Source organism: Oryctolagus cuniculus, chromosome 18 (genome assembly GCF_964237555.1).
Source record: "Oryctolagus cuniculus chromosome 18, mOryCun1.1, whole genome shotgun sequence".
Lineage (NCBI taxonomy): Eukaryota > Metazoa > Chordata > Mammalia > Lagomorpha > Leporidae > Oryctolagus > Oryctolagus cuniculus.
Genome location: NC_091449.1, coordinates 56,483,895 through 56,508,787, shown reverse-complemented (window position 1 = coordinate 56,508,787; position 24,893 = coordinate 56,483,895). Strand labels below are relative to the sequence as shown.

Sequence of the window (24,893 nt, the reverse complement as noted above, 5' to 3'; positions counted from 1 at the left end):
GCCCTGGGGCTTCTGAACCACAGCTCAGAGGACTGGCCTGGTCCAGGACCAGACCGGACATGAGCAGTGCAGTCCCGGGGCTGGGATGTCAGGGAACACTTACCAGGGGTATTCAGCAGGCCCGCTCTGCCTGGGGTGGGCACCTGAAGCTCCGGGTGGCTGATCCGGAGGTCAGGGCCATCAGGTGATCCTGGATCTTCGGTCTGGCCTGCGGGGGATGAGGCGATTTCTGCCAGCACCTCCAGATCCTTCAGGATAACCTGGGGGAGCAAGCACAGGATGAGGGTGAGCTCCCACTGCAAGGTGAGGTCAGAGACACAGCTACCTGTAGGGTGTGGTTCTGGGCTACAGGACTGGGGACTGTAACATCTGGACATGTCACCTCCAGAGTGTTCCCACCCAGGTCTAGGTGGGATGAGGCTTCCCCAGCCTCACTGACCCCTTAGAGAGTTCAGAGGCAGAGGAGGGGCACAAGGATAGTCCAGTGCGAGTGCAAGTTAGTGCTGGGTCACAGGGTCCCCGGGGCTGCCTATCCAGACAGCCCCCGATCTAGCTCCCTGCTAAGGGGTGTGGAAGCAGCAGAGATGGGCACCTGAGTCTTGGTCACTCACATCGGAGGCCCAGATGGAATTCCTGGCTCTTAGCCTCTCTGGAGGCTTCTGGAGTATAAGCCAGGAGCAGCCTGGCCCTAGCTGTTGTGAGCATTGGGGGAGTGAACCATTAGATGGAAGAGCTCTCTTTCGTCCTCCCTTTCTCTGGCATTTCAAATAAATACATAGACAAATTTAAAAAAAGACAATGCATTTAATGCCCCTAAGCTACCCAACACCAGGACCTGGTAACGTAGCCCACTAGTGAAGACCGGCTGTTTCCCACTGTGATCGTGGGGCTCCCTGGGAGTTTTCACCGCCCACTACTGAGAGAGGAGCATGGACTGCATTGTGCCATCCTGGGGGAGAAGATCAAAGGTCAAAGCACCATTTCTGCTCTTGTGCCAGAGAACTGTATATCTTCAGCGTTTTATTTTATTTTTAAAGATTTATTTATTTACTTGAAAGGCAGAGTTATAGAGAGAGGGGGAGAAGAGAGACAGAAAGGAATCCTCCACCCACTAGTTCACTCCCCAAGTGGCGGCAATGGCAGGGACTGGGCCAGGTTGAAGCCAGGAGCTAGGAGCTTATTCTGGGTCTCCACTGTGGGTGTAGGGGTCCAACCACTTGGGCCATCTTCTGCTGTTTCCCAGGCCATGGCAGACAGCTGGATCGGAAGTGGAGCAGCTGGGACTCAAACCGGCGCCTATATGGGATGCTGACACTGCAGGTCAGGGCTTTAACCTGCTGTGCCATAGCACCAGCCTCCACATTGTTGCTGCTTTTTTTTTTTTTTTTAAGATTTATTTTTATTTATTTGAAAGATAGAGATACAGAAAGAGGAGGAGCCAGAGAGACAGGTCTTCCATCTGCTGGTTCACTCCCCAAATGACCACAATGGCCAGAGCTGAGCTGATCTGAAGCCAGGAGCCAGGAGCTTCTTCCGGGTCTCTCACATAGGTGCAGGGGCCCAAGGACTTGGGCCATCCTTTGCTGCTTTCCCAGGCCTTAGCAGAGAGCTGGATCAGAAGTGGAGCAGGCCGGCGCCGCGGCTCACTAGGCTAATCCTCCACCTTGCGGCGCCGGGACACCGGGTTCTAGTCCCGGTCGGGGCGCCGGATTCTGTCCCGGTTGCCCCTTTTCCAGGCCAGCTGTCTGCTGTGGCTAAGGAATGCAGTGGAGGATGGCCCGAGTGCTTGGGCCCTGAACCCCATGGGAGACCAGGAGAAGTACCTGGCTCCTGCCATCAGATCAGCGCGGTGCGCTGGCCGCAGCGCGCCGGCTGCGGCGGCCATTGGAGGGTGAACCAACGGCAAAGGAAGACCTTTCTCTCTGTCTCTCTCTCTCACTGTCCACTCTGCCTGTCAAAAAAAAAAAAAAAAAAAAAAAAAAAAGTGGAGCAGCTGGGACTTGAATTGGCGCCCATATGGGATGCTGGCACTGCAGGCCGGGCCTTTAACCCGCTGTGCCACAGCACTGGCCCCCACGTTGCTTCTTTAATGTGACATCTTTCAGCGCTGTGGTGGCTGTTCAGACACGCACACCCTCGATGGCCTGGGCCGTTTCTCAGGTGTTCTTAAAGTGAACATGAAGATGTGAACCCCTGATTTGTGATTCTGTGGGGTTTTCTGGGTCAAGTGAGTAGTGAACCATCACCTAAGACCACTTACAGGAAGAGATCCTGTAGTGTCTTTTATACATTAGGGCTCTTCTTGTTTTTAAACAATTTTTATTTATTTATTTTTATTTAACTGAAGGGGGGTGGGGAGGAAAGGTATGTTCCATCTGCTGGTTCACCCCCCAAATGCCCATGATAGCGGGGACTGTACCAGGCTGAAAGCAGGAGCCCAGAACTCAATCCAGGTCTCCCGCGTGTGTGGCAGGGACCCAAGTACTTGACCCATCACCTGCTGCCTCCCAGGGTGCACATTAGCAGGCAGGCGGATTGGAAGCTGAGGCACTGGGACCGGAATCTAGGCACTTCAATGGGATGTAGATGTTAAGATGCAAGACATCTGACCTGCTGCACCAAACACCCAGCCCAAGAACTGCCCACTTTAAAATGTTATCGCAATAAAAGATATCAGGCCCACACCTCCTAGAAGCTTGAAGTGGTCCCTGCTGGTGCAGAGAGCATGCCAGTGTCTCACCCAGCTGGGACCTCTCCAGCCCTGGTACACCTGGTACACCCATGAGCCCTTTCACGTGCAAGCGCATCCTGGCCCCTCGGTCCTCTCCAAGCAGTGTCTCACGTTTGGCAGTAGTTCCTCATCAGCTGCAGCCTAGCCTCCCCCAGGCTGGCCACGGCTCTCACACGGGTGAACCCTGACTTTGTGCTGGGGCTGCAGGAGTGAGTCGGAACCACCTCTCTACCACCGTCTCTGGCAGGCAGAGTGGCGAGTTGGTCAGTAGCACGTACAGCCCTCGCAAGGAGCCCGGCACTCGTCGGCCCTTCCATGCGTAGGTGTAGTGATTGTGGCTGCTCTAGGAACGTTTTCATTCGCTGGATCCATGGCGGGTGATGCTGCGTGGGCTGCTTTGTGGATGGCAAGAACAAGGCTGACCCTGTGCTAGGTGAGAGCTGGGGCCCCTGAGTGCATCTAGGTCCTGACGCAGGAGGACCCAGTCGTCTGCACCCATCGAGGGAGGAGCCCGTGGAAGGCTCTTTGTTGCAGCAATGGAGAGAAACAGAAGGAGGGTGGGGTGGGGAGAGCAGACGGCACAGCAGCGATCACTCGTCAGCAAGATGAGCAGCCCAAGCACCTGCCTCGGCGGGCCGCACGCAGCCTGGGCTGCCTGATGCTCTGTCTTCCACGCAAGCTCCCTGCCAAAGGTCAGGGAGGGGAGACGAGGCCAGGAAAGCGGGCGGGGGAACGACCAGAGTAAACAGTGAGGCAAGAGCCCAGTCTACCGCTCCTCCCGAAGTTAACCAGAGTTCCCGCGGTATACTCCCACTCCTAGATGGTTCCCCAGGGAGCTGCACACGAATGTCCACGTGGCAACAGGCTCCCACAGGGTGGTTCCCGGCAGTCTTACTCCTAAAAAAGCCAGGATGTGGAAACCGCCCAAAGGCCCATCAACCGACCAGCTGATCAACAGAGTGTGGCTTAGCGTGGAATAAAAGGAACGAAGTCCTGATACAGACCACAATGTGGGCAACCCTAGCACACGTGCCAAGTGAAAGACAGTCACGAAAGGCCACGTATTTTAGGAAATGTCCAGAACAGGCAAATCCATTCGTGGCGGTTAGGGGCTGGGGGGCGAGGGGCCCTCCCGGGGTGACTGCTCCTGGTTCAGGGTTTCTCGTGATTCTTTCCGAATCAGATAGTGATAGTTGTGAGAACACTAACAACTTGAATTTCATAAACAAACAAACAGAAGATCAAGCCTAAACCTCAAACTGGCACACTGACACTCCCAGTCTGGTGTTTGCAGAGCAATGGGCTCTTGCTCTGCCCACAGTGTGAGGTCAGGGGTCTTGATCTCACACCTCAGTCAGACTCCCAGGAGAGCGCAGAGGGTGCGGGGAGGCAGCCGGGTGTCTTCAGAGCACTCTACATTGGCCGGCCCTGCTGCGCCATCCGTGCTGCCCACTTTTCTCAGGTCTGTGTGCAGGGGGCGAGGCACTCGGTCTCCGGGCAGCAAACCCCGGCGATCAAATGCAGCAAGTGAGCAAAGGGCGAGCCAGCAGGGTGGGGCCAGGCCGGCACTGGGCAAGATGCCTGACACCACGGTGGACACAATGACCCACGCCAGGGGCCAGCCGGTGCTTATTTTCCTGTTGGAAAAGATGCCTGGGAAGATCCTCCCCGCAAACCACCCCCAGAGGCCTGTCCTATGCAAGTTCATCTCCACCCAGGGAGGCCCCAGTGCCAGCTCGCAGGGACAGGGAGGTCAGAGGAGGAAGCTGTATTTTCTCCCCGTAGAATTCATGTACTGTTACTGGTCTCGCCTTACACTCTACTCACAAGGATTCACCTGCTCAAGGCCACAGTGAGTCCACTTTGAACTCAGCTCTGATTCCCAAACTTGAGCCTGTTACTACTACTGCACTGGGCTTTGTGGCCAGGCAGTCCCTGACTTCCAACCCCACCTCTGCCACTCAGCCACCAGGGCCTGGACCAGTTAACTTCACCCACACGACTCTCCTCTCCCCAGCATCTACCAAGCAGCTGCCGTGGGCTGATCCTGGGCTGGCTACAGGATATGCAAGGCCACAGAGGGCAGGTCCTGCCTTTGATGAGGTCAGACTCTCGGGAAGGCAGGGACAGACAGTCCTTGATGACACAGCACATGTGCCACGGGAGCCAGCAGTGTGGGGGACTGCTGGGAGCACTCCTGGGGGGAGCTGGGGGGCTTGGGAAATACTCGAGGCATTCAAAGCATCCTCTTAACTAGCTTAAGCCATTCATGGATGCAGTGAGCAACATGGCACATTCCAGGAAATTAAGCCTGTGTCCAACCCTGGAGCAGGCACAGGGTGGAGGCGGAGGCATGGACGGAATTAGGCCAAGGTGGTGGACTGGCAGGGGACCATCAAGAGGCTGTGAAACAGCCGGACACGTCTGAGCTTTGCTTTCAAGTGACGGGGAACCTCAGTTTCCCCACAGGTTCCAATGGAGATTTTACTGCCATCCTGATGATTCCAGGAGATGCAGCCGGCCCACTGCGTTGGCAGGTTCTGTATTCCTGGACTCAGCCAACTGTGGATCAAAAGTACCACGAAAGAACTGCATCTGTACTCAACATGCAGACTTTTTCTGTGTTATTATTCCCTAGACAATGTAGTAAAGCAACTATTTACAGAGTATTTATACATCAGGTACAAGGCATAGTCTAGAGAGGATTTAAAAGATGCAGGAGGATGTGCACGGATTATACACGAATGTTACACATTCCGATACAAGCGACTTGAGCATCTGGGTATCCTTTTGGGGCCTGGAACCCAGGGACAACTGTGCTTTGTGAGCAACGCTTCAAAAACAAGCAGAGAGAGGCTGGTTCCCCACTTCCATGTCAAGGTTTTGGGTACCACAGCTGAACTGCTCAGTGGCCCTGGCTGAGTGACTGGGCAGGGACGGTGGGGCCCACAGGCAGGGCTTCTGACTCGACTCTCCCCACTGAAGAGAATGTGCGTGGCCCCTGTCTGTGCCACCACCTCCGGCCCATGTGCAAGCCCAGCCAGCAAGGCTGCGTAGTTTGCATGTGGGATCCTCTTCCTGTAGAAAGTTTAACACTAAATGGCAAATGAATGCAAATCGCACTTCAATTGCACAGTTAAGGCCGGAAATGTTGTCTACAGGGACCCTCGGTAATCCCGGCCATTCCTCTCGTGCCTTCATAGCAAAGGATTTGTCTTAGGTCCCTGGGGCTGGCAGAGAGCCCACAGCCCTGCCTGGGACAATACCACGTGTGCATGTACGCCTGTGTGAGTGCACACGGTGCCCTTTCCTGTCTTTTAAATCAAGCTGAGGACAGGGAGGCGCCGAGGGTAGGCAGTGGGGAGTGTGTGAGTGTGAGTGTGTGTGTATGTGTGTGTGTATATATATATATGTGTGTGTGTGTGTGTGTGGAGTCCCTGGGGGCTTCCAGGTGGCTCTGACATTTCTCTCCCAGCTCACCAGCAAACCTGACTCAGATCTCAAGGCTTTGGGGTGACAATCCTGCACAGACCTAGGCCAGGGTGGAGGAGAGGCCCTGGTGGTCCACCCACCTGGAGACCCCACGGCGGCTGGTGTATGAGCAGGGAGCTCAGAGACAAGGAAGAGGTGATCTCTGTGGCCTCACCTACTGGGCACCTGCTGGAGGCCAGGAGGAAAGGCCCTGGAGCTACAGACACGCTGCCCGGATACTCCTGCCTCAATCTCTAGAAGAACAAGTCCAGCTCCCCTTCCAGAGAGCAGGCTGGCTGCGCCCATGTGGGCAGCTGGCCTGGCGTTCTGGCTCCAAGGATGGGGAAAGCTCAGAGAAAGCAGGAGGAAGCCACACCAATTAGTATGCACTACGCAGCTTTTTGCAAAATGAATATAAAACACTTGTGCTTTCTTTTTGTGTGAGAGAGAAGGGGGGAAGCGAGGGAGGGAGGGAGGGAGGTTACAAGAAAGCAATATTCTGCAGGAGCAGAGGTGCCTGCCGTCACCATGGCGACGACGGGGGGTGGGGAGGGCCCATGGGCTGGTCCCTGGTTCTGGGGTGGACCAAGCTGGCCATCAGCTGAGCGCAGGGTCAGGGCTGGAGGCAGATGGGTGTGGCGAGCGTAGGGTAAAGCACTGCAAGGGAAGCCTCGGGCCCGGGCTGGGGGCTCCCTGGCCCTCCAGGGCATGGCCAGCAAGGGTGAGCAGGCCCCCTTCTTGGAAGTGACTTGGCAAAACAAAGGGCACGCAGTGGCGTGGGAGAGGAGCCGCAGTCCGAGGGGACGCCGTGGGCCGTGGTCCCAGTGCGTCTGGGCCGGCAGCCGTTTCCCTCCCTCTGGGATTGCTCAGTGCAGGTGCTCTCTGGCCTTCACCTCGCCCACAGCCCAACCCTGGAAAAGCACTCGGGGCTGGGGGCTGCCTTCGCCACTCCCACTCTCCCCGAGCTGCTGCAGCGGCTCCTCGGCCACCTCGGTTGGAGGCTTGAGCTCAGCTCTGCCCAAGGATCCGGAACGTGGGGTCCTGGGGCGGGCACTCGGCAGACACCGACTAAACACTCGCTGACCTGCGGTGCTGGGCAGGAGAGGGAAGATGGATGGTCCTGAACAGCTTCTGCTGGGCAGGAGGGGTGGAGAGGCCTCCTGCGTCACTCGGCCACTTAGCTTTGGGGATCCTGTGTCCACAGTCAGCACAGGGCACTGGTCTGCTGAGGCCCTAGAGGACACTGGCGTGGCCTTCCAGCTCATGCAGGGGAGCCCTGCTCAGGGTGACAGGAAAGCCCCAAAGAGCCCTCCCCCCAAGTCCTGCAGGAGGGATGTTCCTAAGGGACACCCTTGGTACTGGCGCAGAGGTGAATTCAGGCTAACGGCCCTGGGAGCTGAGGCCTGGCTGGGGAGGCCACTGCCCAGGCTTATCTGCTGCGATGACCAGAGCCTGGAGCAGGTGGGCGCAGGGCCTGGCCTGCCGTCTGGGTCAGGGTGGGCTGCCGCTCACGGCTGTGCGGGGAACTGACCTCACGCGTGGAAGCACCGGGGCTGGCATTCACAGAAACCCCTGCTTCCCTCCACAGAGGCGTGGCCCGTCCTCCACGGGGGAGCAGCCCAGCAGGCCAGGCCTCCTGGGTCTCTGACCATACACAGACATGCTCCCACTGCCCGGGGCTTGGGAACTTAGAGAACTTGCTCAGGAAGCCATGCTGAAGGCCACAGCGGGTCCCAGAGGCCAAGAGCAGTGGACAAGACAGCAGCACCAGCTGCCACCAGGATACAGTAGGCATGAGCTGTGGAAGGCAGCAAGTGGGCTCTGACCTGGGAAAAGCTGTGGCTGCCAACAGGCTCCCAGCAGCCTTCTGCAAACTGAGAAGAGAGCGCCGCCTCCAAGAAGGACATCTGGGTTTACAGCTGGGAGAGGAGGAGGCTCAGATCTGGTTTATTCCCCTCTGCAAAGGAAAGCACTCTGAAGAAACACCTTTTACATCCTGGTAAAGCAAAAAATAACCCGAAACCCCAATAGGACCGATCTCAGTGCTGACTCTGAATGCAGGCCTCCGGGGATTTGGCTGCTTTGCTTTCCCAGGGAGACTTGCAATCTTCCGTGCAGCACCTCGCACTGGGCCAGCAGTGCACGAGCAGCGTGGGGCCTGGCAGCTGAGCGCACTCTGTGAGCTCCCATCCTTCCCGGGGCACAGCAGAAGAGCAAGACCAGTGTGGGCTAAGACCTAGAGGCCCGCCCCGAGCCTGCTTCTCTCACTCCCCAGGCTCTCCTTCCTGATTCCAGCCCTTGCTGTGTCACACGCTCTCTCAGGGTTATAAATTCTCCCATGAACCAGGCAGGGACAGAGACGGGCCTGCTGCACTGAAGGTGCGGCACGCTTACACGGGTGACGGCTGTTGCCAGGCGATGAGCCCAGGGCCATGGCAACCAGGAGAGAGGGCTCTTATGTACTCCAGGGCTCCACTCAATCCCGGTTGCTTGCACGCTACACACAGCCCTGGTCCTGAGGCAGGCTCTTCCCTGCAGGCCCAGCTTCCTGTCGGCTCCGGCAGGTGTGGGTGGGATCAGTTCACGCCCAGCCAACCTTGCATTTGGTCACTTTCTCCTGCAATATTTCTAGCATCTGCTGAGGGCTGGCCAGACTCCGCCCACACAGGGCTCACAGTTAAGGGGCCAGCAGAGGGTGAGTGGAAGACGGACGTTAAAGACACCAAGGGACCTGGCCCAGCCTTGATGTGCAGGAGAGGATGTGTGTGTTGTGTGTATGTGTGAGACAAACAAGGGGGCATCTGGGCTGAGCCCCTGACAAGTCACTAGCCTCTCTGGGTCTCAACCTCCCCTGTGGTAAAGCAGGGCAAACAACAGAGCTGGCCCCCCAGGGTGGCATGGAGATGAACCAGGACCACACAGGTGCCCGAGCACAGGCCCAGGACAGAGTGAGTAGCACACACGGCTCTTGTTAGCAGCTCAGGGCTCACCCACACTCCCCTTCTGGCCTGCGGGCCTTGTGACCTGCCAGCAAGGGCATTCGGCCTTAGCCACCATCAGAGGAAGAAAACCAACACATGGCTTGGAAGAAATTTAATTTCTAACGATACTAGGAGTGTGGGGTGAACACGAGAGGTTGCGGCTTGGTCACCTGGGCTTGCAGCGGCCAAAGGCAGGGCCCAAGTCTCCAAACAGGACCCCACGCTGGTGCAGCTGCATTCAAACCCCCTGGGATATTGTGAAACACGCCAGGGTGTCGGCGGCCCAGCCCGACCCGAGGATACAATGGAGGCGGTCTGGGGCAAGGCCCAGACAGTGGATTTACAAAGCAGTGTGCTGGCAGCACTGGCTCCGGGCAGCTCACTTTCTGCCCAAGGTCACCCACGGCTGCCACGGGAACCCCCTTTACTCCAGGGTGGCCGACATGGGGTACTGAGGGCAAAAGCGTGAAAATCTGGGAGAATGAGGCGAGCAGATGCCCGCTGGGCAGGTGCCCTTCTAGCCCCTCTCCTTCCTGGCAAGGGTCTGCTGCTTGGGCTCATTTCAGAACAAAGTCCTCCCCAGGGCCCCAGCAGCGGCTGCCAGTTCTGCTGGACCGCGAGGCGGTGCGGCAGCTTGAGCTGGGGCCCGGCAGTTCCAGAGAGGGCAGGCCTGGGGGCGCGACTGGCACCCAGGGCCCGCTGGTTGCTGGCCGGTGGCTCTCCTCTCTGCTCACTGCTCCCCTCCTTCCCTTTTCTCTCAGAAGTCCCCAGAGGAAGCCGCAGGGGCAGCGCAGGGAGAGCGAGTGTCCCGGGCTGTGGACCCCGGGCCCTGGGCAGGGTCTCCGTGCTGTACAGGCCGCCTGGCTCACCCCCCATGCGAGTGAGTCCTGGCAGAGGAATCAGGCGCTTGGCTGTCCGCGCACTGCCCCTCGTTCCCTGGGCTGAGATCTTACCTCACCGCAGGATCTGATTTTAAAGAAATCTGCGGAACTGAGGCGGGGGGGAGAGGCTGTTTTTGTTTGCTCTGGAGAGTGGATGGAATGAAAATTGGAGTGAAATAAAAAGTGAGGCAAGCAAATGAGAGGGGCAAACAAGTCCCACTCTGATGGAGACTGTCCACTTTTGAGCAGGCAGCATTAGTATTCCAGGGAGTGGAGTCGGGACCACACAGATGCAGCGCTGGGAGGGACCTGCGGCCGTCCGCTCGGATCCAGCATCGCAGAGGAAACCGAGGGGAGAGGCAGGGCGCCCGCCTGGCCCCACACAGAGCTGTGTGCTATTCCTCAGCCGCCCCTGGCAGCCCCGCCCACTGCTGGTCCCCGGCCTTAGCTCTCTGACCAGGAGGTTGCAGAAGGCTTCTGGCCCGGGAGCTGGGGCCCCCAGAGGCAGCCACGGGGGCCTGAGGTCAGAATCAAATGTGAGGGGGCTGGCACCGTGGTGCAACAGGTTAAGCCGCCACCTGTGATGCCAGCGCCCCATATGAGCACTGGTTTGAGGCTGATCTGCTGACCCAGGTCCCTGCTAACGCGCCTAGGAAGGCAGCAGGTGATGGCCCAAGTACATGAGCCCCTGACACTCAGATGGGAGACCCGGTCAGAGCACCATCGGTACAAGGCGGGTGCTGGCCTGGAGGAAGCAGCACCCCCTGCCTGGGCTGGCGCCTGCTCTGCGGCACAGTGAGACCCATGTGGGGCTACAGACACTTTGGAATCTCACAGACCCAACAACCCCTTTGGGCTGCAGCGTGGGACTTGGGCGAGTTACCCTCCTCACACCTGAACTTCCTCCACGTCATGCTGGGAGAATGGAGGTACGCCAGTGCCCACATACACCACGAGCTCTAGGGTCACCTCTCCTCCCCCAGGCACAGGGGTCCAACACGCAGCACTGCCCACGGTCCCCAAGGAAGCCTGCAGGGAGGCTGTCAGGGCCATCTCTGGCTGTCCACGCTGCCCTCACAGGAAAGGGCCATCCTCAAGGACGGCAGACACGGGACAGGAGAGAGCAGCCCTGGGGACTTCACAGCTTTCGGGGGCTGTGGCTTCTCCCTGGGAAGGTTCCACACCAGTTTCTGTTGTCACTAAATTGCTTTAAAGCAGAAAGATGAGCCCCCAACCCCACTGGGTCAACCCACAGAGCCTAGTGACAGGAACTCCTGGGGAAAGCAAAGCCAAGGGCGTGCTTCTGTGGGTTGGGTGGGACAGGGGACTAGGGAGGGGTGCAGTGGGGCACCAGGGCTGCTCCTGCCCCCAGGGAGAGGAGCCAGGGCTCAGGCTGCCGGCCAGGAGTGGCAGCACAGTGTGGTCACAGCCCAGCCCCAGAGCTACTCCTCCAGTCCCTGAGGGGAGCCCTGTGCTGCCCCTTCCTGGCGGCTCAGCTGGCCTGGGCGTGTTCTCCTCTGAGATGTGAGCAGCTCTTCAGTTCTTCTGTTCCATTTCTCCCAGGATCTGTGCCATGAATGCAACCCCTGCCCCCACCCCCAGCAAAGCCGGCCACCCCCACGTGCATCCAGTGCCCATCCTGCTGCTGGGGGCCCCTAGCATCCCAGACGAGACTGGCCCTTGGGCCGGGCCTTGACCAAAGAGAAGAGCTGAGGGCCCCACGAGACACCCACATTCTCTTCCCCCAGGTCTCAGTAAACGCTGGTGCAGGACTCCCTGGTCAGGCAGCTGCTGGGCCTGAGCTGGGATCCTGGCTCTGACCCCTCCTCGCCAGGGACCTCAGGTGGGCCGTTTAACCTCGCTGGCCCCGTGAAATAGGCTGATGACTTACACACCTGCTTCAGAGACTTGTTGAAAGGGATTCCTGTCCCTAGGTCTGGGCACTTCTGAGACAACCCGTGTGTTAGGGACAAGAAGGCAGCCAGAGCACCCAAGGGGTCTGTGAAGCAGAACTTAAAAAGCCCTTTCAGATGCCCCTAACCTGGTCCTCAGAACTCCTCCCAAGTCAAGGCCTGGGCCACCCTGTGTGACAGCCGCCCTGTTCTCCATGCTACAAAGCCCCCCACTGCCCTAAATAATGCCTGGAAGCCCACCCTCCAGGTCTTCCAGGAAGGCAGCTCCCTGTCTTCTACGCCCATCACAGGAGCCACGAACCCCTCCAGCAATTTCTTCTAGAGGATTTAAGCTAAGGCGGGAAAAGTGGGCTCCTGCTGAGGCTCCCTTCTCCAGAGGCTAAGACCCCAGGAAGGCTGCCTCTGGGCCCCGCCCATGCTGCTGGCTGGGCCAGGCACTGGCTGGGCTGGGCAGGGCAGGGCAGGGCTGCCTCGTGGGTTGCAGAGGTTTTGCTTCTGAGAGGCTGTGGCAGCTGACAGTGCCTTTTCTTCCCCTCTCCTCGGACCCAGGACAGCCAGCTGGAGCCCTTCTGCTTGCAAGCGGGGAACTGTGAACCCGCTGACACTGGGACTTTAACGAGCCAGGCTGCTGCCGAATGCAGCCTCCCCCCTGCTCCGTGCTGCTCTGATGCAGGGGTGCTGGGTGAGCGGCAGGAAGGGGGCTTGGGTCCTGCTGCCCACGTAGTCCTGGAGATGGAATTCAAGTTCCTTCAAACACCCAGCGGTCCTGAGGCCTCACAGACAGGTAGGAAAACAGAGTGGAAAGAGAGTGGCTGTGGCCGCCCAGGCTGAGGTGGGGAGGGCTCAGGGTAGACAAGGAGCGCCCTGGCGCTGTCACAGAAGGGATTCCCAGACCATGAGGGGCTCATGTCTACTGAGTCCACGTGGGCAGGTCCTGTGCTGAGCACTTGACTTTCTTGATCCTGGGAGAGGGGAGGTGCTGTGAATGTCACTGTTCCCTGTTCATGGATAAAGAAACTGAGGTGCAGAGAGGCTAGGTCACTATCGAGGCAAACCAGCCACTGGTTGGCAGAGCCAGGACTGGACTCCTGGACTCCTGAGCCCAAAGCCCTTGCTCTTAGCTTCCTGGCCACACTCTGACCTACGAGAGACTATCATGGGAAAGGCACACCGTCCAAATCACACCATCATAAACCACTCAAAGCCAGGAGCACAATGCACGACCAACACCTAAGAGAAGGCCCTGCAGCAGTCCTGGGGGACGTCAGGCTGACATCCTTGGGGATGAACCCTCTCCCGGGTGGCGGCACCCAACGCAGTCAAAGGTCAACTTCTGAACCCGTGATGACAGGACCCGACGGCGCGTCATACCTTCCCTTTCAACAAGTCTCTGAGGCAGGTGTGTAAGTCATCAGCCTATTTCACGGGGCCAGCGAGGTTAAACGGCCCACCTGAGGTCCCTGGAGAGGAGGGGTCAGAGCCAGGATCCCAGCTCAGGCCCAGCAGCTGCCTGACCAGGGAGTCCATGCTCCCTCGGAGCACACAGACATCCTTCCCGGGTCTCTCCTGAGCCTGAAAGCACCCTGAGAACTCTGCATGCAGGTGGGGGGCAGCTATGCTTGCAAGCAGGGGGTTGCTCTCAGCCAGCCCCAAGGTCAGGAATGCGGAGGGGACCTTGTCCTGTCGGTGCTCACAGCCGGGGGCACGGCTGTCTTGTCGGCAGGGCAGCTGGCAGCCGGGGCAGGGGCAGCGAGCCCACCTCCACAGGAGGGCTCGGCAGGAAGTGCTGAGCATGCGCCCCACATCCCACGCTGTGGGAATCAGGGTCACAGTTTCACTTAAGAAACAAGTAATTGGATCCACAGCTAAATGGGAGGATTTCTACTCCAGTGCCAAGAGTATTCACTTGACACCTGCAGGTTTTTTCTGGCAGAAGGGATTTTCGGATAATGTCAGCAAGGCGCAGGCGGGACTGGGGGAGCAGCCACTTACCCTAACAGAGTGGCGGAGGCGAGTCAGGGCGCCGGGAGGGCATGGGCGAGGGGGCCAAGCTGTCGCCGGGGTGGAACTGGGGACGACGGCACCCGAGACACCCCAGCGGGACTGCGGAAACCAGCAGTGGGGACGGCGCTTGTGGCTCTGCCCCGCCCTGTGCCCGGCTCTTGCATCATCAGTGCCCAAGTACACCCTGTCTCTGGGGCCAGCGTATCTCAGTGAGACCACAGAGTGGTTTACACAATCATAGTGGGACAGGAAGACATTCCTGACACACATGACAAATGGAACGTCACCAATATACAACGAATTTCTGTAAAGCAGTAAGAAAAATGGACAGAGGATCTGGGGGCCGACGAGGGAGCTACTTCAAAATACACCCATCACCCAGCACAAACTGACAACTCTGCCCAAGGACCTGTGGGAGAGGAGAACAGGCCAGAGAGCCTTCTGCAGATGCCAACTAAACTCAAGCTCCCCACCCCCAGCTGGTTCTGAGCGCGCGGCGGGGCAGCCGGGGTAACAGCCGGGCACGGCAGTGGTGCAGCGGGGCAGCTATGGAGTCAAGCTGATGTGGCTCTGAGGGCGGGTCACCCTGTCCTGGTGTGTACAAGTGCCTTAGGCTCCCGAGGCCCCTGGGCCTGGAAACGCAAAATGGAAACAACAGCACTGCCAAGAGGACTCGACAGGTCCTGCAGCCACTGAGGCCCTCCCGCGGTTCCCCGCTCAGCAGCAACTTTACACAGACAGACTCATGCGAGGGAATCTGTGCCTCGAGGGCCCTAGGTCTCTAAGACCCTTGGCGGGGAGTGCTGGGTTCAATTCCGCTAACCAAGGAGGAGGCGCCACAGGAAGCAGCCTCACCTGGGATGGACTGGCTGTGGCCCCAGGTCTTGCATGCCAGGGGAGTCCAACTTAAGACCACACCTGTGTCTGGAAACACCTGAGAAACCCAGCAGGGCACAGCTCTGTCCACGGCCCACAGTGCCTCGGAGCCCAGGAGCGGGAAGGAGCAGCTGACTGGCAGCCGAGAGAGCTACAGGAGCCAGAGGGAGGGGCCTTGTCCATCTGCAAAGCTTGCCCCATTTCACACTTTGCAGACACCCTCCCAAGGAAGCCCCATGAGAGGTCTTGGCCATGTTCACGGCTGTGCTCCCATTGCCAAGTGCACAGCCCATCCCCAGTGTTGCTAGACTGGGCAGGTGACGTTGCGGACAGTGATTCTGGTGAGGACCCAGATGCGGCAGAATCAGGACTTAGCAATGACTGGCACACTCCCCAAATCACTCCTCGTGAGGAAAGAGAGGAAGTCTCCACTCCTGTTACAGCCCCCCCTCCCCCAAGGTCCCCAAGAGCAGCTTCAGTTCTCCCCCAGCGGAGGCCCACAGACGTGCCCTAAAGCCCTGACAACATCTGGCACTTCCACAGCGGGACCCCAGCACAGCTGTGTAACGCACTGCATCTCCTCCGTGCCTGGAAGTGCGTACGCACACAAAGCCAGTGTCAGCCGCTGAGGCTGGACGCGATCAAACAGCTCAATTTCAAGGAATGAAAACTCAGCTGCTTCCAGTGAAGTCCTGGGGAGGGAGCCAATCAGCAGAGTTCTCTCCCTTTTTGTATTGAAATGAGGTCCTTGACGGTGCAGTGAGTCATCCCAGCTCGCAGGCAGAACTGGGCCACATCCACCTGGGCCTTGGCTGGGCAGGGGTTGGGGGAGGTGCAGGGAGAGAGGCGAGGCTGTGTGTGTACGCATGCGTGGTTGAGGGGACAACAGCACGCTCACAGACCATCTGTTTGGGATTTTTTTCTGGAAATACAGAGAACCTCAGAGCACCCAGAGGCAGATACCTGCCTGTCTGCTTCTCTCTTCAGCTTTGGCTCAGACAAGCAAACCTGGCTGCAGAACAGCTGAGGCCCCCACCATTCTTGAATCAGCCCTGGGAAAAGCAGGGGCCTCCCTCCACAGGGAGCAGTGAGCATCGTCCTCCCGTGCCCACCACCCCAGGCCTTCCTCACTTCCATGTTGCACAGGGATGTCAATTCAGAAATCCACTGATGCTTGCAGACACAGCTCTGTCCACGGCCCAGGAGAGGGAAGGAGCAGCTGACAGGCAGCCGAGAGCTGCAGGAGCCAGAGGGAGGGGCCTTGCCCTTCTGCAAAGCTTGCCCCTCGCCTGGGAGCGGGGCAGCGCTGGAGCACAACTCCCCTGCCCTGACTCCGGTACACAATGGAGCCCGAGCACTGTAGCCTGCAGGCCAGCTTCCGCACAGGCTCCCCTCGGGGTTACTCATGCTGCCTGGGACTGGGCTCGGCTTTCCCCTTTTTGCACCTCCAGACAGCTCCTGGTGACCCCACCAAAGAAAAGCTGAGGATACATTCTCAAACCAGAGGTCAAAACAGAATTGCAGCGGCAATGAGTGACACCCGTGGCTCCCTGAGTGTGCAGCGTGTGCCTGGTGGGGCTGTCAGCATTTTACTTGGTTCATCCTCACACCCCAGGAAGCACTGGGAGGGAGCTGAGAGGTGGCGACGCTGAGCCAGACCCCAAGGCCGTGCCCCTCCTCTGCCCTGTCCCTGTGTGCGCCAGGAGCGCTCTGAGACAGCCTCCCTTCCCACGCCAAGGGGCTCAGTTACAGCTTCACCTTTAGCACCTGCACAGGCACGAGAAACAGGGCAATTTCTGGGTGTTAATTTACAATAAAATAAGCACATCTGAGCTGTGAGACCCCAGGAGTCACTGCAGGGGACGCCGGGCAGTTGATGTCCTGTAATGAGAGGAGGCGTCGGGGACCTACCTCATCGGATTCATCTGACAACGTCTGCAGCAGGATGGGGAAGAGGCTGTCCGTGTGCCGGAACATCTGGGGAGCAGAGAAGCCAGGAGCCCCCGTGAGCTCTGCTCTCTCACTCCAGGTCCGGGTCTGGCACAGACGGTGCCGCACAGATCCCCTGTCCTCCCACCGAGGGCTCGTCCCAGCACCAGTCATGTCTCTGCTCACCAGGGGTTCTCCAAGACCCTTCCGGGCGTGGGCCAGGCCCTGGAAGTCCAAAGCAGAGCCAGAGGTGGCCCCTGGCACACAAGGGCTTTCAGGGGGACGGGCTCGGGACTCACCTTGCGGGGCGTTTTGATGTAGAGGTGGTACAGCCACTTCAGGACGGCAATCCTGGTCATCATCCCGATGGCCGTGTCACTGAGATGGCAGTTCAGCACCTGCACGATCCCGTCGAGGTCAAGGGTCACTGGGGCCCTGTCGGCACTGTGGACAAGACCAGGAGGCAGAGCTGTGTGAAGGCCCCTGCTGCCCTCTCCCATCCAGCCGTGGTTCTATCCAAGCCCACGCGCTCAGATTCCTACTTCTCCCTGCTGCCCCAGGCCTGGTGCACACTCCATCTGGGGACGCGTCTTCTACCAGCCCAGGGACTCAAGGGAGGCCTTACTTCCTTCTCTCTGTTTCCTTCCTCCCCCTCCTGAGTTTGGAACCTACAGCATGGCTGGACCTGTGCTAGCCACATCAGCAGGGAGGGTCATCTGGGGGCTCTTCCTCATGTCCCCTTTTTTCCAGCCTGGCTTGACCAGAGGAGAAAAATCTTTTCCAGGTCACTGAGCTGCTCTGCACACCCACCCCAGGCCTCAGGGCCTTAGGTTCAGGCCCTTTGCTGATCAAGCAAGACCACCACGTCCAGACAGCGCAGGGAAGGCCCCGGAAACACCCCTGACACCCAGCAGCCCCTTCCCTGAGCAATCGCAGAACATTCCTTGTGGCCTGCGCAGGCACTCGGCCCCACAGCTGGCCTTGTGGAGACGCCTGGGAACTGCCTCTGCCCAGGAGACACAAAGTCCATTCAGAAAGAGCTGCTGCCGCCGTCCAGCGCGGGGAATCCGCTGGCTCCCGTGCACTGACGCCGTGCTGGTCTCCAGCCGGGAGGACGTCGCAGCAAGTGGCCCGAGGAGCCTGGGTGCCGCTGGGAGGCTGAGTCACCCTGGTTACTCAGGGGCCTCAGGGGTCTGAGGCATCAGGGAGGCCCGGCTCCCCCCGCACTGCCCATCACACTGCACTTGCTGTACGGGACAGTGTGGGCCAGGGCTGCGTTTCCGGAGGGTGGGGCCAGGCGCTCAGCTGCCTGCCTCAATAAAGCGATCTTCCGTGGCCTTTGCAGGCTGCTCAATTATTCATCTGCATCAGGAACTCGACGGCTGTGGGTTCCTCATTCGCCTGCAGCCGCTCTCAAGTTCATTGATGTGAATCCCTACAGGGCATCGTTCTGAGTTCTGTAACGTGAAGTGGAATCGCTATTTAATGCAGTCTGAAGATGCCCCTGATGTCCACTTCCGGGGCAACACAGGCACGGCCATCCTCCGAGGGCCCTAAGATCTGGGGATGTGAGTGCACAGCCTCAGGGAGGGCACCAAGATTTCCCCAGGAGCCATGAGGCTGGAAGCGCCTGTTGTCTTCCGAGGGTACCCAAACATCTGCATTCCTCAGTAGCCTGGGACAGACGAGGAAGCTAACGCGCACGCAGACAGCCGGGGTGTACCCAGCACCCTCGAGTCTGCTGCCCAACAGAAACAACGTGAGCCACAGATGTGATTTTACTTCTTTCAGCTTTAAATTAAAAAAGGAAAAAGATACAGGTAAAATTAATTTTAATGACACTTTAATTAACACAATATATCTGAAGTGTTAGCATTTTGGCAACAGAGTCAACATAAAGGTCAACAGAGTCAACATAAAGGTTGCTAAGCCTCTGAAACCCCGTGCGTGTTTTCGAAACGCTGACGGCACAGCTGGGTGTTCAGACCAGCCGCGGCTCAGGTGCTCAGTGGCCGCGTGGCTGCCGCAGCCCCAGCACAGCGCCCATGCCAGGCCTCCTCAGCACTTTCCCATCGTCTGCGACGACCCCTCTGCCTGGGCTGCTGCCCAGCATGCGCTGCTCACTCAGGCCTGGCCGGCCTCCCGCAGAGCCCCTCCTGGGGCGGCCCGCGCAGCTCTTCTCCTTGCTCAGAGCCGCAGAATCCCGTGGCTGGAGCTCAGGCCTCGGTGGTGCCTTCCACCCTGGCCAGTTCTTTCCTAACCCTGAGACCCAGGGTCCATGGTGAGACCCCATCCAGCAGAAGCCGCAGGCATCTGGGTGCCACACGGGCCCAGGGTGTCTGGCGTGCGCAGCCCCATGGAGGGTGGGCTTGCATCTACTCCCCTGGGGGACTAAGGGCGACGCTGGCTGGGGGGAAGCCTCAGCTGACCCTCGCGGTGTGTGTGTGAGCCGGGGTGGTAAGGGTTGTGACAACACAGAGCTGCTGCCAGCAGACGCTGTGCCCTAACTGCCTCAGCACCCGGGTCACGGTCACGGCGCTTCCACCCCGGAGGGGATTGAAGCATGGGCATTAAGTGACCTGGCCCAAGTTCCAGAGCCAGGAAGTGGTGGAGCCAACGGCCTGAACCTGAGCCGGGGGACTCTGGGATGTCCTCCCTCCACGTGTCACTGATCCCTAACAGTGGAGGCCACGGGGGCATCGTCCCCATCGTGTCCTGGCAGGGACGGCGGCTCTCTGGCGCGCTCCGCGTGTTCTCTTGTTGGAAAGGCACACGCAGTCCCAGCGGGAGCAAGACGACTGCTGGGACGGTCTGGTGCTGACCTGAGCGGGGCGCGGCGCGGATCCCGACAGGCCCTGTGAGGTCAGGCCATGGACCCTGGGCAAACCAGGCTCCAACACACCGAAGGTCAGAGGCGCTGCTAGCCTGCCCGTAGTGGCACCTGCGTCAGGCGGCGTTGTGTCACGGCCTCAGAAGAGGTGGAGCCCTGTGTGCCTGGAAGCCCTGCCCCTTCTCCGCTTTCCCCACAGCGAATGCCGACTTCAGCAAGCTTCTCCGATGTGGGCAGCTGAGCCTGCTGGCGAGGCAGGTGCTGGCCTTACCCAGCCGAAGACTTCATAATGGAAAGGGACCTCCCAGTCCCCGGAACCCAACCCCAAAATGCACAGGTGTGCAAACTCAGGGCCAGAACCACAGCAAGGGACAGCCCAAGGCCGCCAGGCCACGTGTGGACAATCACTTCTGGGCTCAAGCTGCTCTCCCGTGCCTCTCTTCTGCCTGCTTCGAGAGGGAGACCATGGGAAGCAGGTGCGCCCCAGGGCACCGGAGAGGCTGGCCTCAGAGGTGGGGAGAGGACGCGCCCTGGCGCAGGCTCGGTGGGAGGCAGAGCCCTGGGCCCCTCCGCCCTGGCTTACCTCCCCCCGCAGGAGGCAGACAGGGCCATGCACAGTTGGGGATGCCTCTCTGCACCGGTTCCAGAAAGTCTAGACGATCACTCCCGGGGGCTGCCGAGCTATTTCAAGGCGTCTACAAAAGCCAGCGTTCCCGGAGTGTTCTCTCGGAGTGCGCCTCACGGTCAATGTCTTCCGCGTACCGCCACTGCGGTGTCCCAGTGCGTGGCGCTGCTGCAGCGTTCCAAAACAGATTCCGCGAACAATGCTCCCCACACAGCGGCTAAATAACCAGTGCAGCGGCTCTCCCCGGGCGCCGGCACTCCCCTTCTTACGGCACTCGGATTACACCTCTCATCAAATTAGCAGGCGATCCCATAAACAGGGCTGCTTCGGAATTCAAAGTTGCTTTTCTAAAAAACAGACGAGACGACCGCTCTAGGTGTTTCCAGTGAGCAGGTGCTAAAAGTTGGGGAGCACGGATGTCCTGACTGCTGTGCTTGCTCCTGTGGAGGGTGGCCCCCTACCAGGACTGTACTCAAAGTCACTTGCTTCGGCAAGGCGCTGGCACCCGTGTGAGAACCCCAATGTCCAATGAGGCCGGGAGCCCAACGCCAGGCAAACGCAGTGCGTTGTGGCCCGACCCTCCCCCAAACAGCCTCAACTGTTCCTGTGGAGGGGGCAGTGCCAAGAGGCGGGGCCTCCCAGAGGTGCCCAGGTCTCTTCCCGAAGGGCTGCAAGAGTGACCGGAAGCGGGCTTGCTCCATAGCGAGGAAGCACCGCCGAGTTTCTTTCGCTTGCCCTTCTGGTCTGCCCTGAGCTGAGGTAGCACCAGGCCCTTGTCGGCAGCACTGCCTGGGTCTTCCCAGAGCTTTCGTGCTAGCAACAGAAAATGGACGGAGACATCCGGGCCCTGGAGTCAGCTGGCTCTCTTCCCCGTGGTTGCCAGTTCGCAGCGTGACCTTGGGGAAGAAGCTACCCTCCCTGGGTCTGTTTCCTCCTCTGTGAGGTGGGAACAGTAGCAGTGTCCTAGTAGTAACGGCAGCTACCCCAGGGAAGGAGCCTTCTGTGCGCCAGCGCTGCTCTGTGCTCACCGCACACTTGCACTCGGTGAAACCCCAGCCGCCTCTGTGGGTGGTGACATCATGACACCCAGTTTGCAGATGAGGAAACCGAGGCAGGGAGGAGTTGAGCTACTGCCCCAGGCCACGAGCAGGCAGCTGGTCCACTGCTGGGAGCACTCCTGTGCGGTAAGGCCTGCACCTGGCGCCTGGCGCGAGCACATGGCACCAGCCCTGGCCCTGGCTTGGAGCCTGCTTCCTTCATCCTGGCTTCTCCTCTTTCCATCTTTCCCCAAGGAGTTCAGCTTCCAACTTCCCAAATTCCAACCAGGCGACCCCCCCTGCCCCATGATCTCCACCCACACATACAGAGACTTTGTCACCCTGTTTCTCCAGGGGGCTCTCCCTGGCAGCTAAGCCTGGAGCCACGCGGTGCTTTGCCAGCATCCCTGGGAGAGGAGGGCGGCAGCAAAGAGAGAAGAGGCAGACATTCAAGGGGTCAGGCAGTCCCTTTTCTCCTTGGCACAGGGGACCCAGGGGGGAATCTAGGGTGTAAAGTGCATGGATCGCCTTCAAGGAGGGCCCTGAGCGCTAGGGATCAATTCAGAATGCTGTGTGCACGGATGCTTGCAGGGAAGAGGCCCTCAGTGCTCACAGGTTCAAGGGTCAATGACTGCCAAGGCGCTCAGGACCAGCACCCATGGAGGCTATCAGGAGCCCCCACTCCGTCTGCTGCCCTTGGCTAGCTTGAATTTAATGCAAATGACCACACAGTACCGTGGGCTGGCAAAGCACCTGGAACATGGCAGGGCGAGCTCAGCTGCTCGGTGACCCTGGGTGACGTCATCTTGCCCAGGCTCAGCCTCCCACTGGCAGCACCGACCGCAGGAAGCAGGCGGTGGGGCGCGGGGCCCGGGGCCAGGGCTAAGGCTGAGGCACTCTGCTGGGCTTTCACAGTGCCCGAGGTTGCCCTCCTCTTAGTGAGGGGACTTCCATCTACTGGAACCAGAAAGCGCCAGATGATGTTTGTTTTTTATGTTGGAAATGGTAGGATTCCGCCTTGGCTCCTGAATGACAGGTCTAAAAAAAACCCCGTGGTTCCAGTGACGTGGTTCCTGGCCTTAGAGCAGGAACGGAGGCCTCTTGGAGGCCTGCCCTGGCCGGCGGCAGCACAGGCGCCCGAGGGAGGCAGCGGATCCATCAGTCCCTCCGTCACGCCCCACCTCAGCTCCCTCTCCCACCCTCCCCGCTTTCTATTGCCACCCCCTTGGCATGTGACAATCCCCGTGGCCCAGATGATAGTGACAAGTCCGCGAGAGGCTTTTCGGCTGCCAGAAGGAGCTCCCAACTCTCAGGTCTGATCCTCCCGTGCCCGCCGAAACGCCTGCGCCACAGCCTCTGGGCAGAATGCTTCCCCCACCTCCGGATTCCGGAGCCCACACCTGCCTCCCTCCCCTCCCAGGGGGCTCTCCGGGCTGCCTGGAGCACAGCCCCGCTCCCACCGGTGCCCCCTTCCAGCCCCAGCCTGGAAACAGACCGGGGCTTCCAGAGCTTGGCTCCAGCCACACTCCCAGAAGCCATTCGTTCCCTCCGCTCTCTCCTGTCAGTCAACCTCGAACCCGCTGGCTTCCTCCTCGTGAGACCGGCTTCCCGGCTGAGCCTTCTTTCATCCTTGTCTACGGGGTGGCGGGGCGGCCCACACACGCGCTACACGGCAGCAGCCCCGTTCTCTGTCCCTCCTCACCCTCACACGGACCCCAGGGCACAGAAACACAAGTGCCATCTGTGATGCGACGCCAGGGCTCTCGCAGGCCGGGATTCGCGGCACTCCCCCCAGCACTCTGCAGAGCGACCACCCTCCTTTCTGGTGACTTCAGCCTCACGGCCATCACCCCCTTCCTGCTAACTTCCTGGTTTCTTCTCAGCCCCCCGACTAGAGCAGCCTGGCGTCAGGGGTGCATTCTGGGCCTGCTCCAGAGATGTGGGACAAGGCGCTGCACACGGGCCTGACCAGCAGCCCCTGACCTGCTCACCAGAGGCGGCAGCGGTCTAGGGTGCGTGCTCACAGTCGGTACGTGCAGCTCTGGAAACATACCCAGGGGCTTCGGAGACAGGACTAAACTCAGAAAGGACACGAACGGAGGAGGGGGCCCAAGGGAAGAGCCTCTCCTCCAGATGGAAGGACCCCCCCACCCCAGAATCACCACCCACTCCAGCCCCACAGGCGTCAACATCCCCCCTCCCCCATAAAAATGTGACCCAGGGCAAGTCCAGGGGCCTCAGACGCGGGTGGAGCTGTGGCAGTTCCCTCCCCAGGAAACCCCATCACTCTGCAGGAAGGGAAGCAAGGCAGGGGATTTCTATGCTGCTTAGCCTGCACTGCCCCCTTGTGGAAGGCTGTGTCATTACAGCCAACCTGGAAATGACAGGCCCTGGCGACTGGAATTTCTGGACTCAGCTGGTCTGTGCAGCCTTCCCCTTATGCTCAGTCCTGAAAGCTCCATGTTATGTTGGACAAGCAAAAGCTGCTGAGTGCTGGCCTCTGTGGGTGTCCCACTGTTGCCGCTGGGTTGTCCATTTACAACTTGCACTTACTCATCTCTAGGACCTTCCACTCGCTCCCCAGGGCTCTCTGCTCACGGAACTGGGAGGGGCAGGCTTGCTCCGTCCTTCAGATTCCCTCCTAAAGCCCCTCAGGCCTGTAGAGAGCTGCCCAGAGTGGCCACGAGCATTTTGCCCTGGGTCTTCCCTGAAGTCTCCTAACCCCAGGCAAGATCTGCACCTGCTTTCCACAAACACACATGCTTAACAAACCACTTACCTAGCTGGAGTGAAGACGTTGATGGAGTCACAGGAGCCATCTGGACCTCCTGGAGAGGAAGAGGAAAGACTGCTGGAATCGTGGATAAGCAAGGACTTGGTTGCAACAACACACAAGATGCCCATCTTCAGTCCCTACAACTTGATCCACCTTGCAAAGAGCCCTGAGGCCCCGCTGCCTCTGCATTCCTCAGAACTTCTGGGCAAGTACACCGCTGGTGAGTCTGAAGGCACCAGGATCTCCAGGGAGGGACATCAGCACTGAACACATCTGGGGTTCTCAGAAGGGAATGTTGGCTCCAAGGCCAATGGATGCTAAAAAAGACCTTGCAGGGGTGGGCGTTCAGCCCAGTGGTTGATGGCAGCAGCCCGTATCAGAGTGCCTGGAGTGGCTTCCCAGCTCTGGCTCCCAATTCCAGACGGCTGCTGATGTGCACCCTGGAGACAGCAGTGAGGAGCCAAGTAGTTGGGTCCCCATCCTCCACATGGGAGCTCCTTCCCCAGCCTGGCCCATTTTCAACTGTTGTGGGCACCTGGGGGAGTGAACCAGTGGGTGGGAGCTCTTTCCTGCCTCTCTCTCTCTGTCTCTTAAGTAAATACATAAAAATTTAAAAAACACAAATATAAACTTTGGGGTCCTCAGCATAGTTAGCTAACAGAGGATGCATATCAAAGATATAAGGAGATACCATCCCACACCCACTAGGATTGGTTAAAATAAAAAAGCTAATAACAAGTGCTGGGGAGGATGTGGGTGAAGTGGCGCTTTTACACGACGTAAAATGGTGTGGTCACCAAAACAGTCTGGCAGCTTTCCCAAGGTTAAGTACAGCACTG

At 59.1% G+C, this 24,893-nt stretch overlaps 1 protein-coding gene across 2 annotated transcripts in view; it reads right to left on the bottom strand.

The window, feature by feature from the left end:
• Positions 1–24,893, bottom strand: part of VAC14 (VAC14 component of PIKFYVE complex) — a 100,709-nt gene that overhangs the window by 46,963 nt on the left and 28,853 nt on the right. For both annotated transcript variants that reach the window (XM_017342353.3, XM_002711713.5), the window contains 4 exons: positions 24,058–24,106; positions 17,086–17,230; positions 16,769–16,834; positions 104–260 (listed from right to left, as the gene is read on the bottom strand). In XM_017342353.3, coding sequence (XP_017197842.3) covers positions 104–260; positions 16,769–16,834; positions 17,086–17,230; positions 24,058–24,106 — 417 coding nt within the window. The remainder of the gene's footprint in view (positions 1–103; positions 261–16,768; positions 16,835–17,085; positions 17,231–24,057; positions 24,107–24,893) is intronic.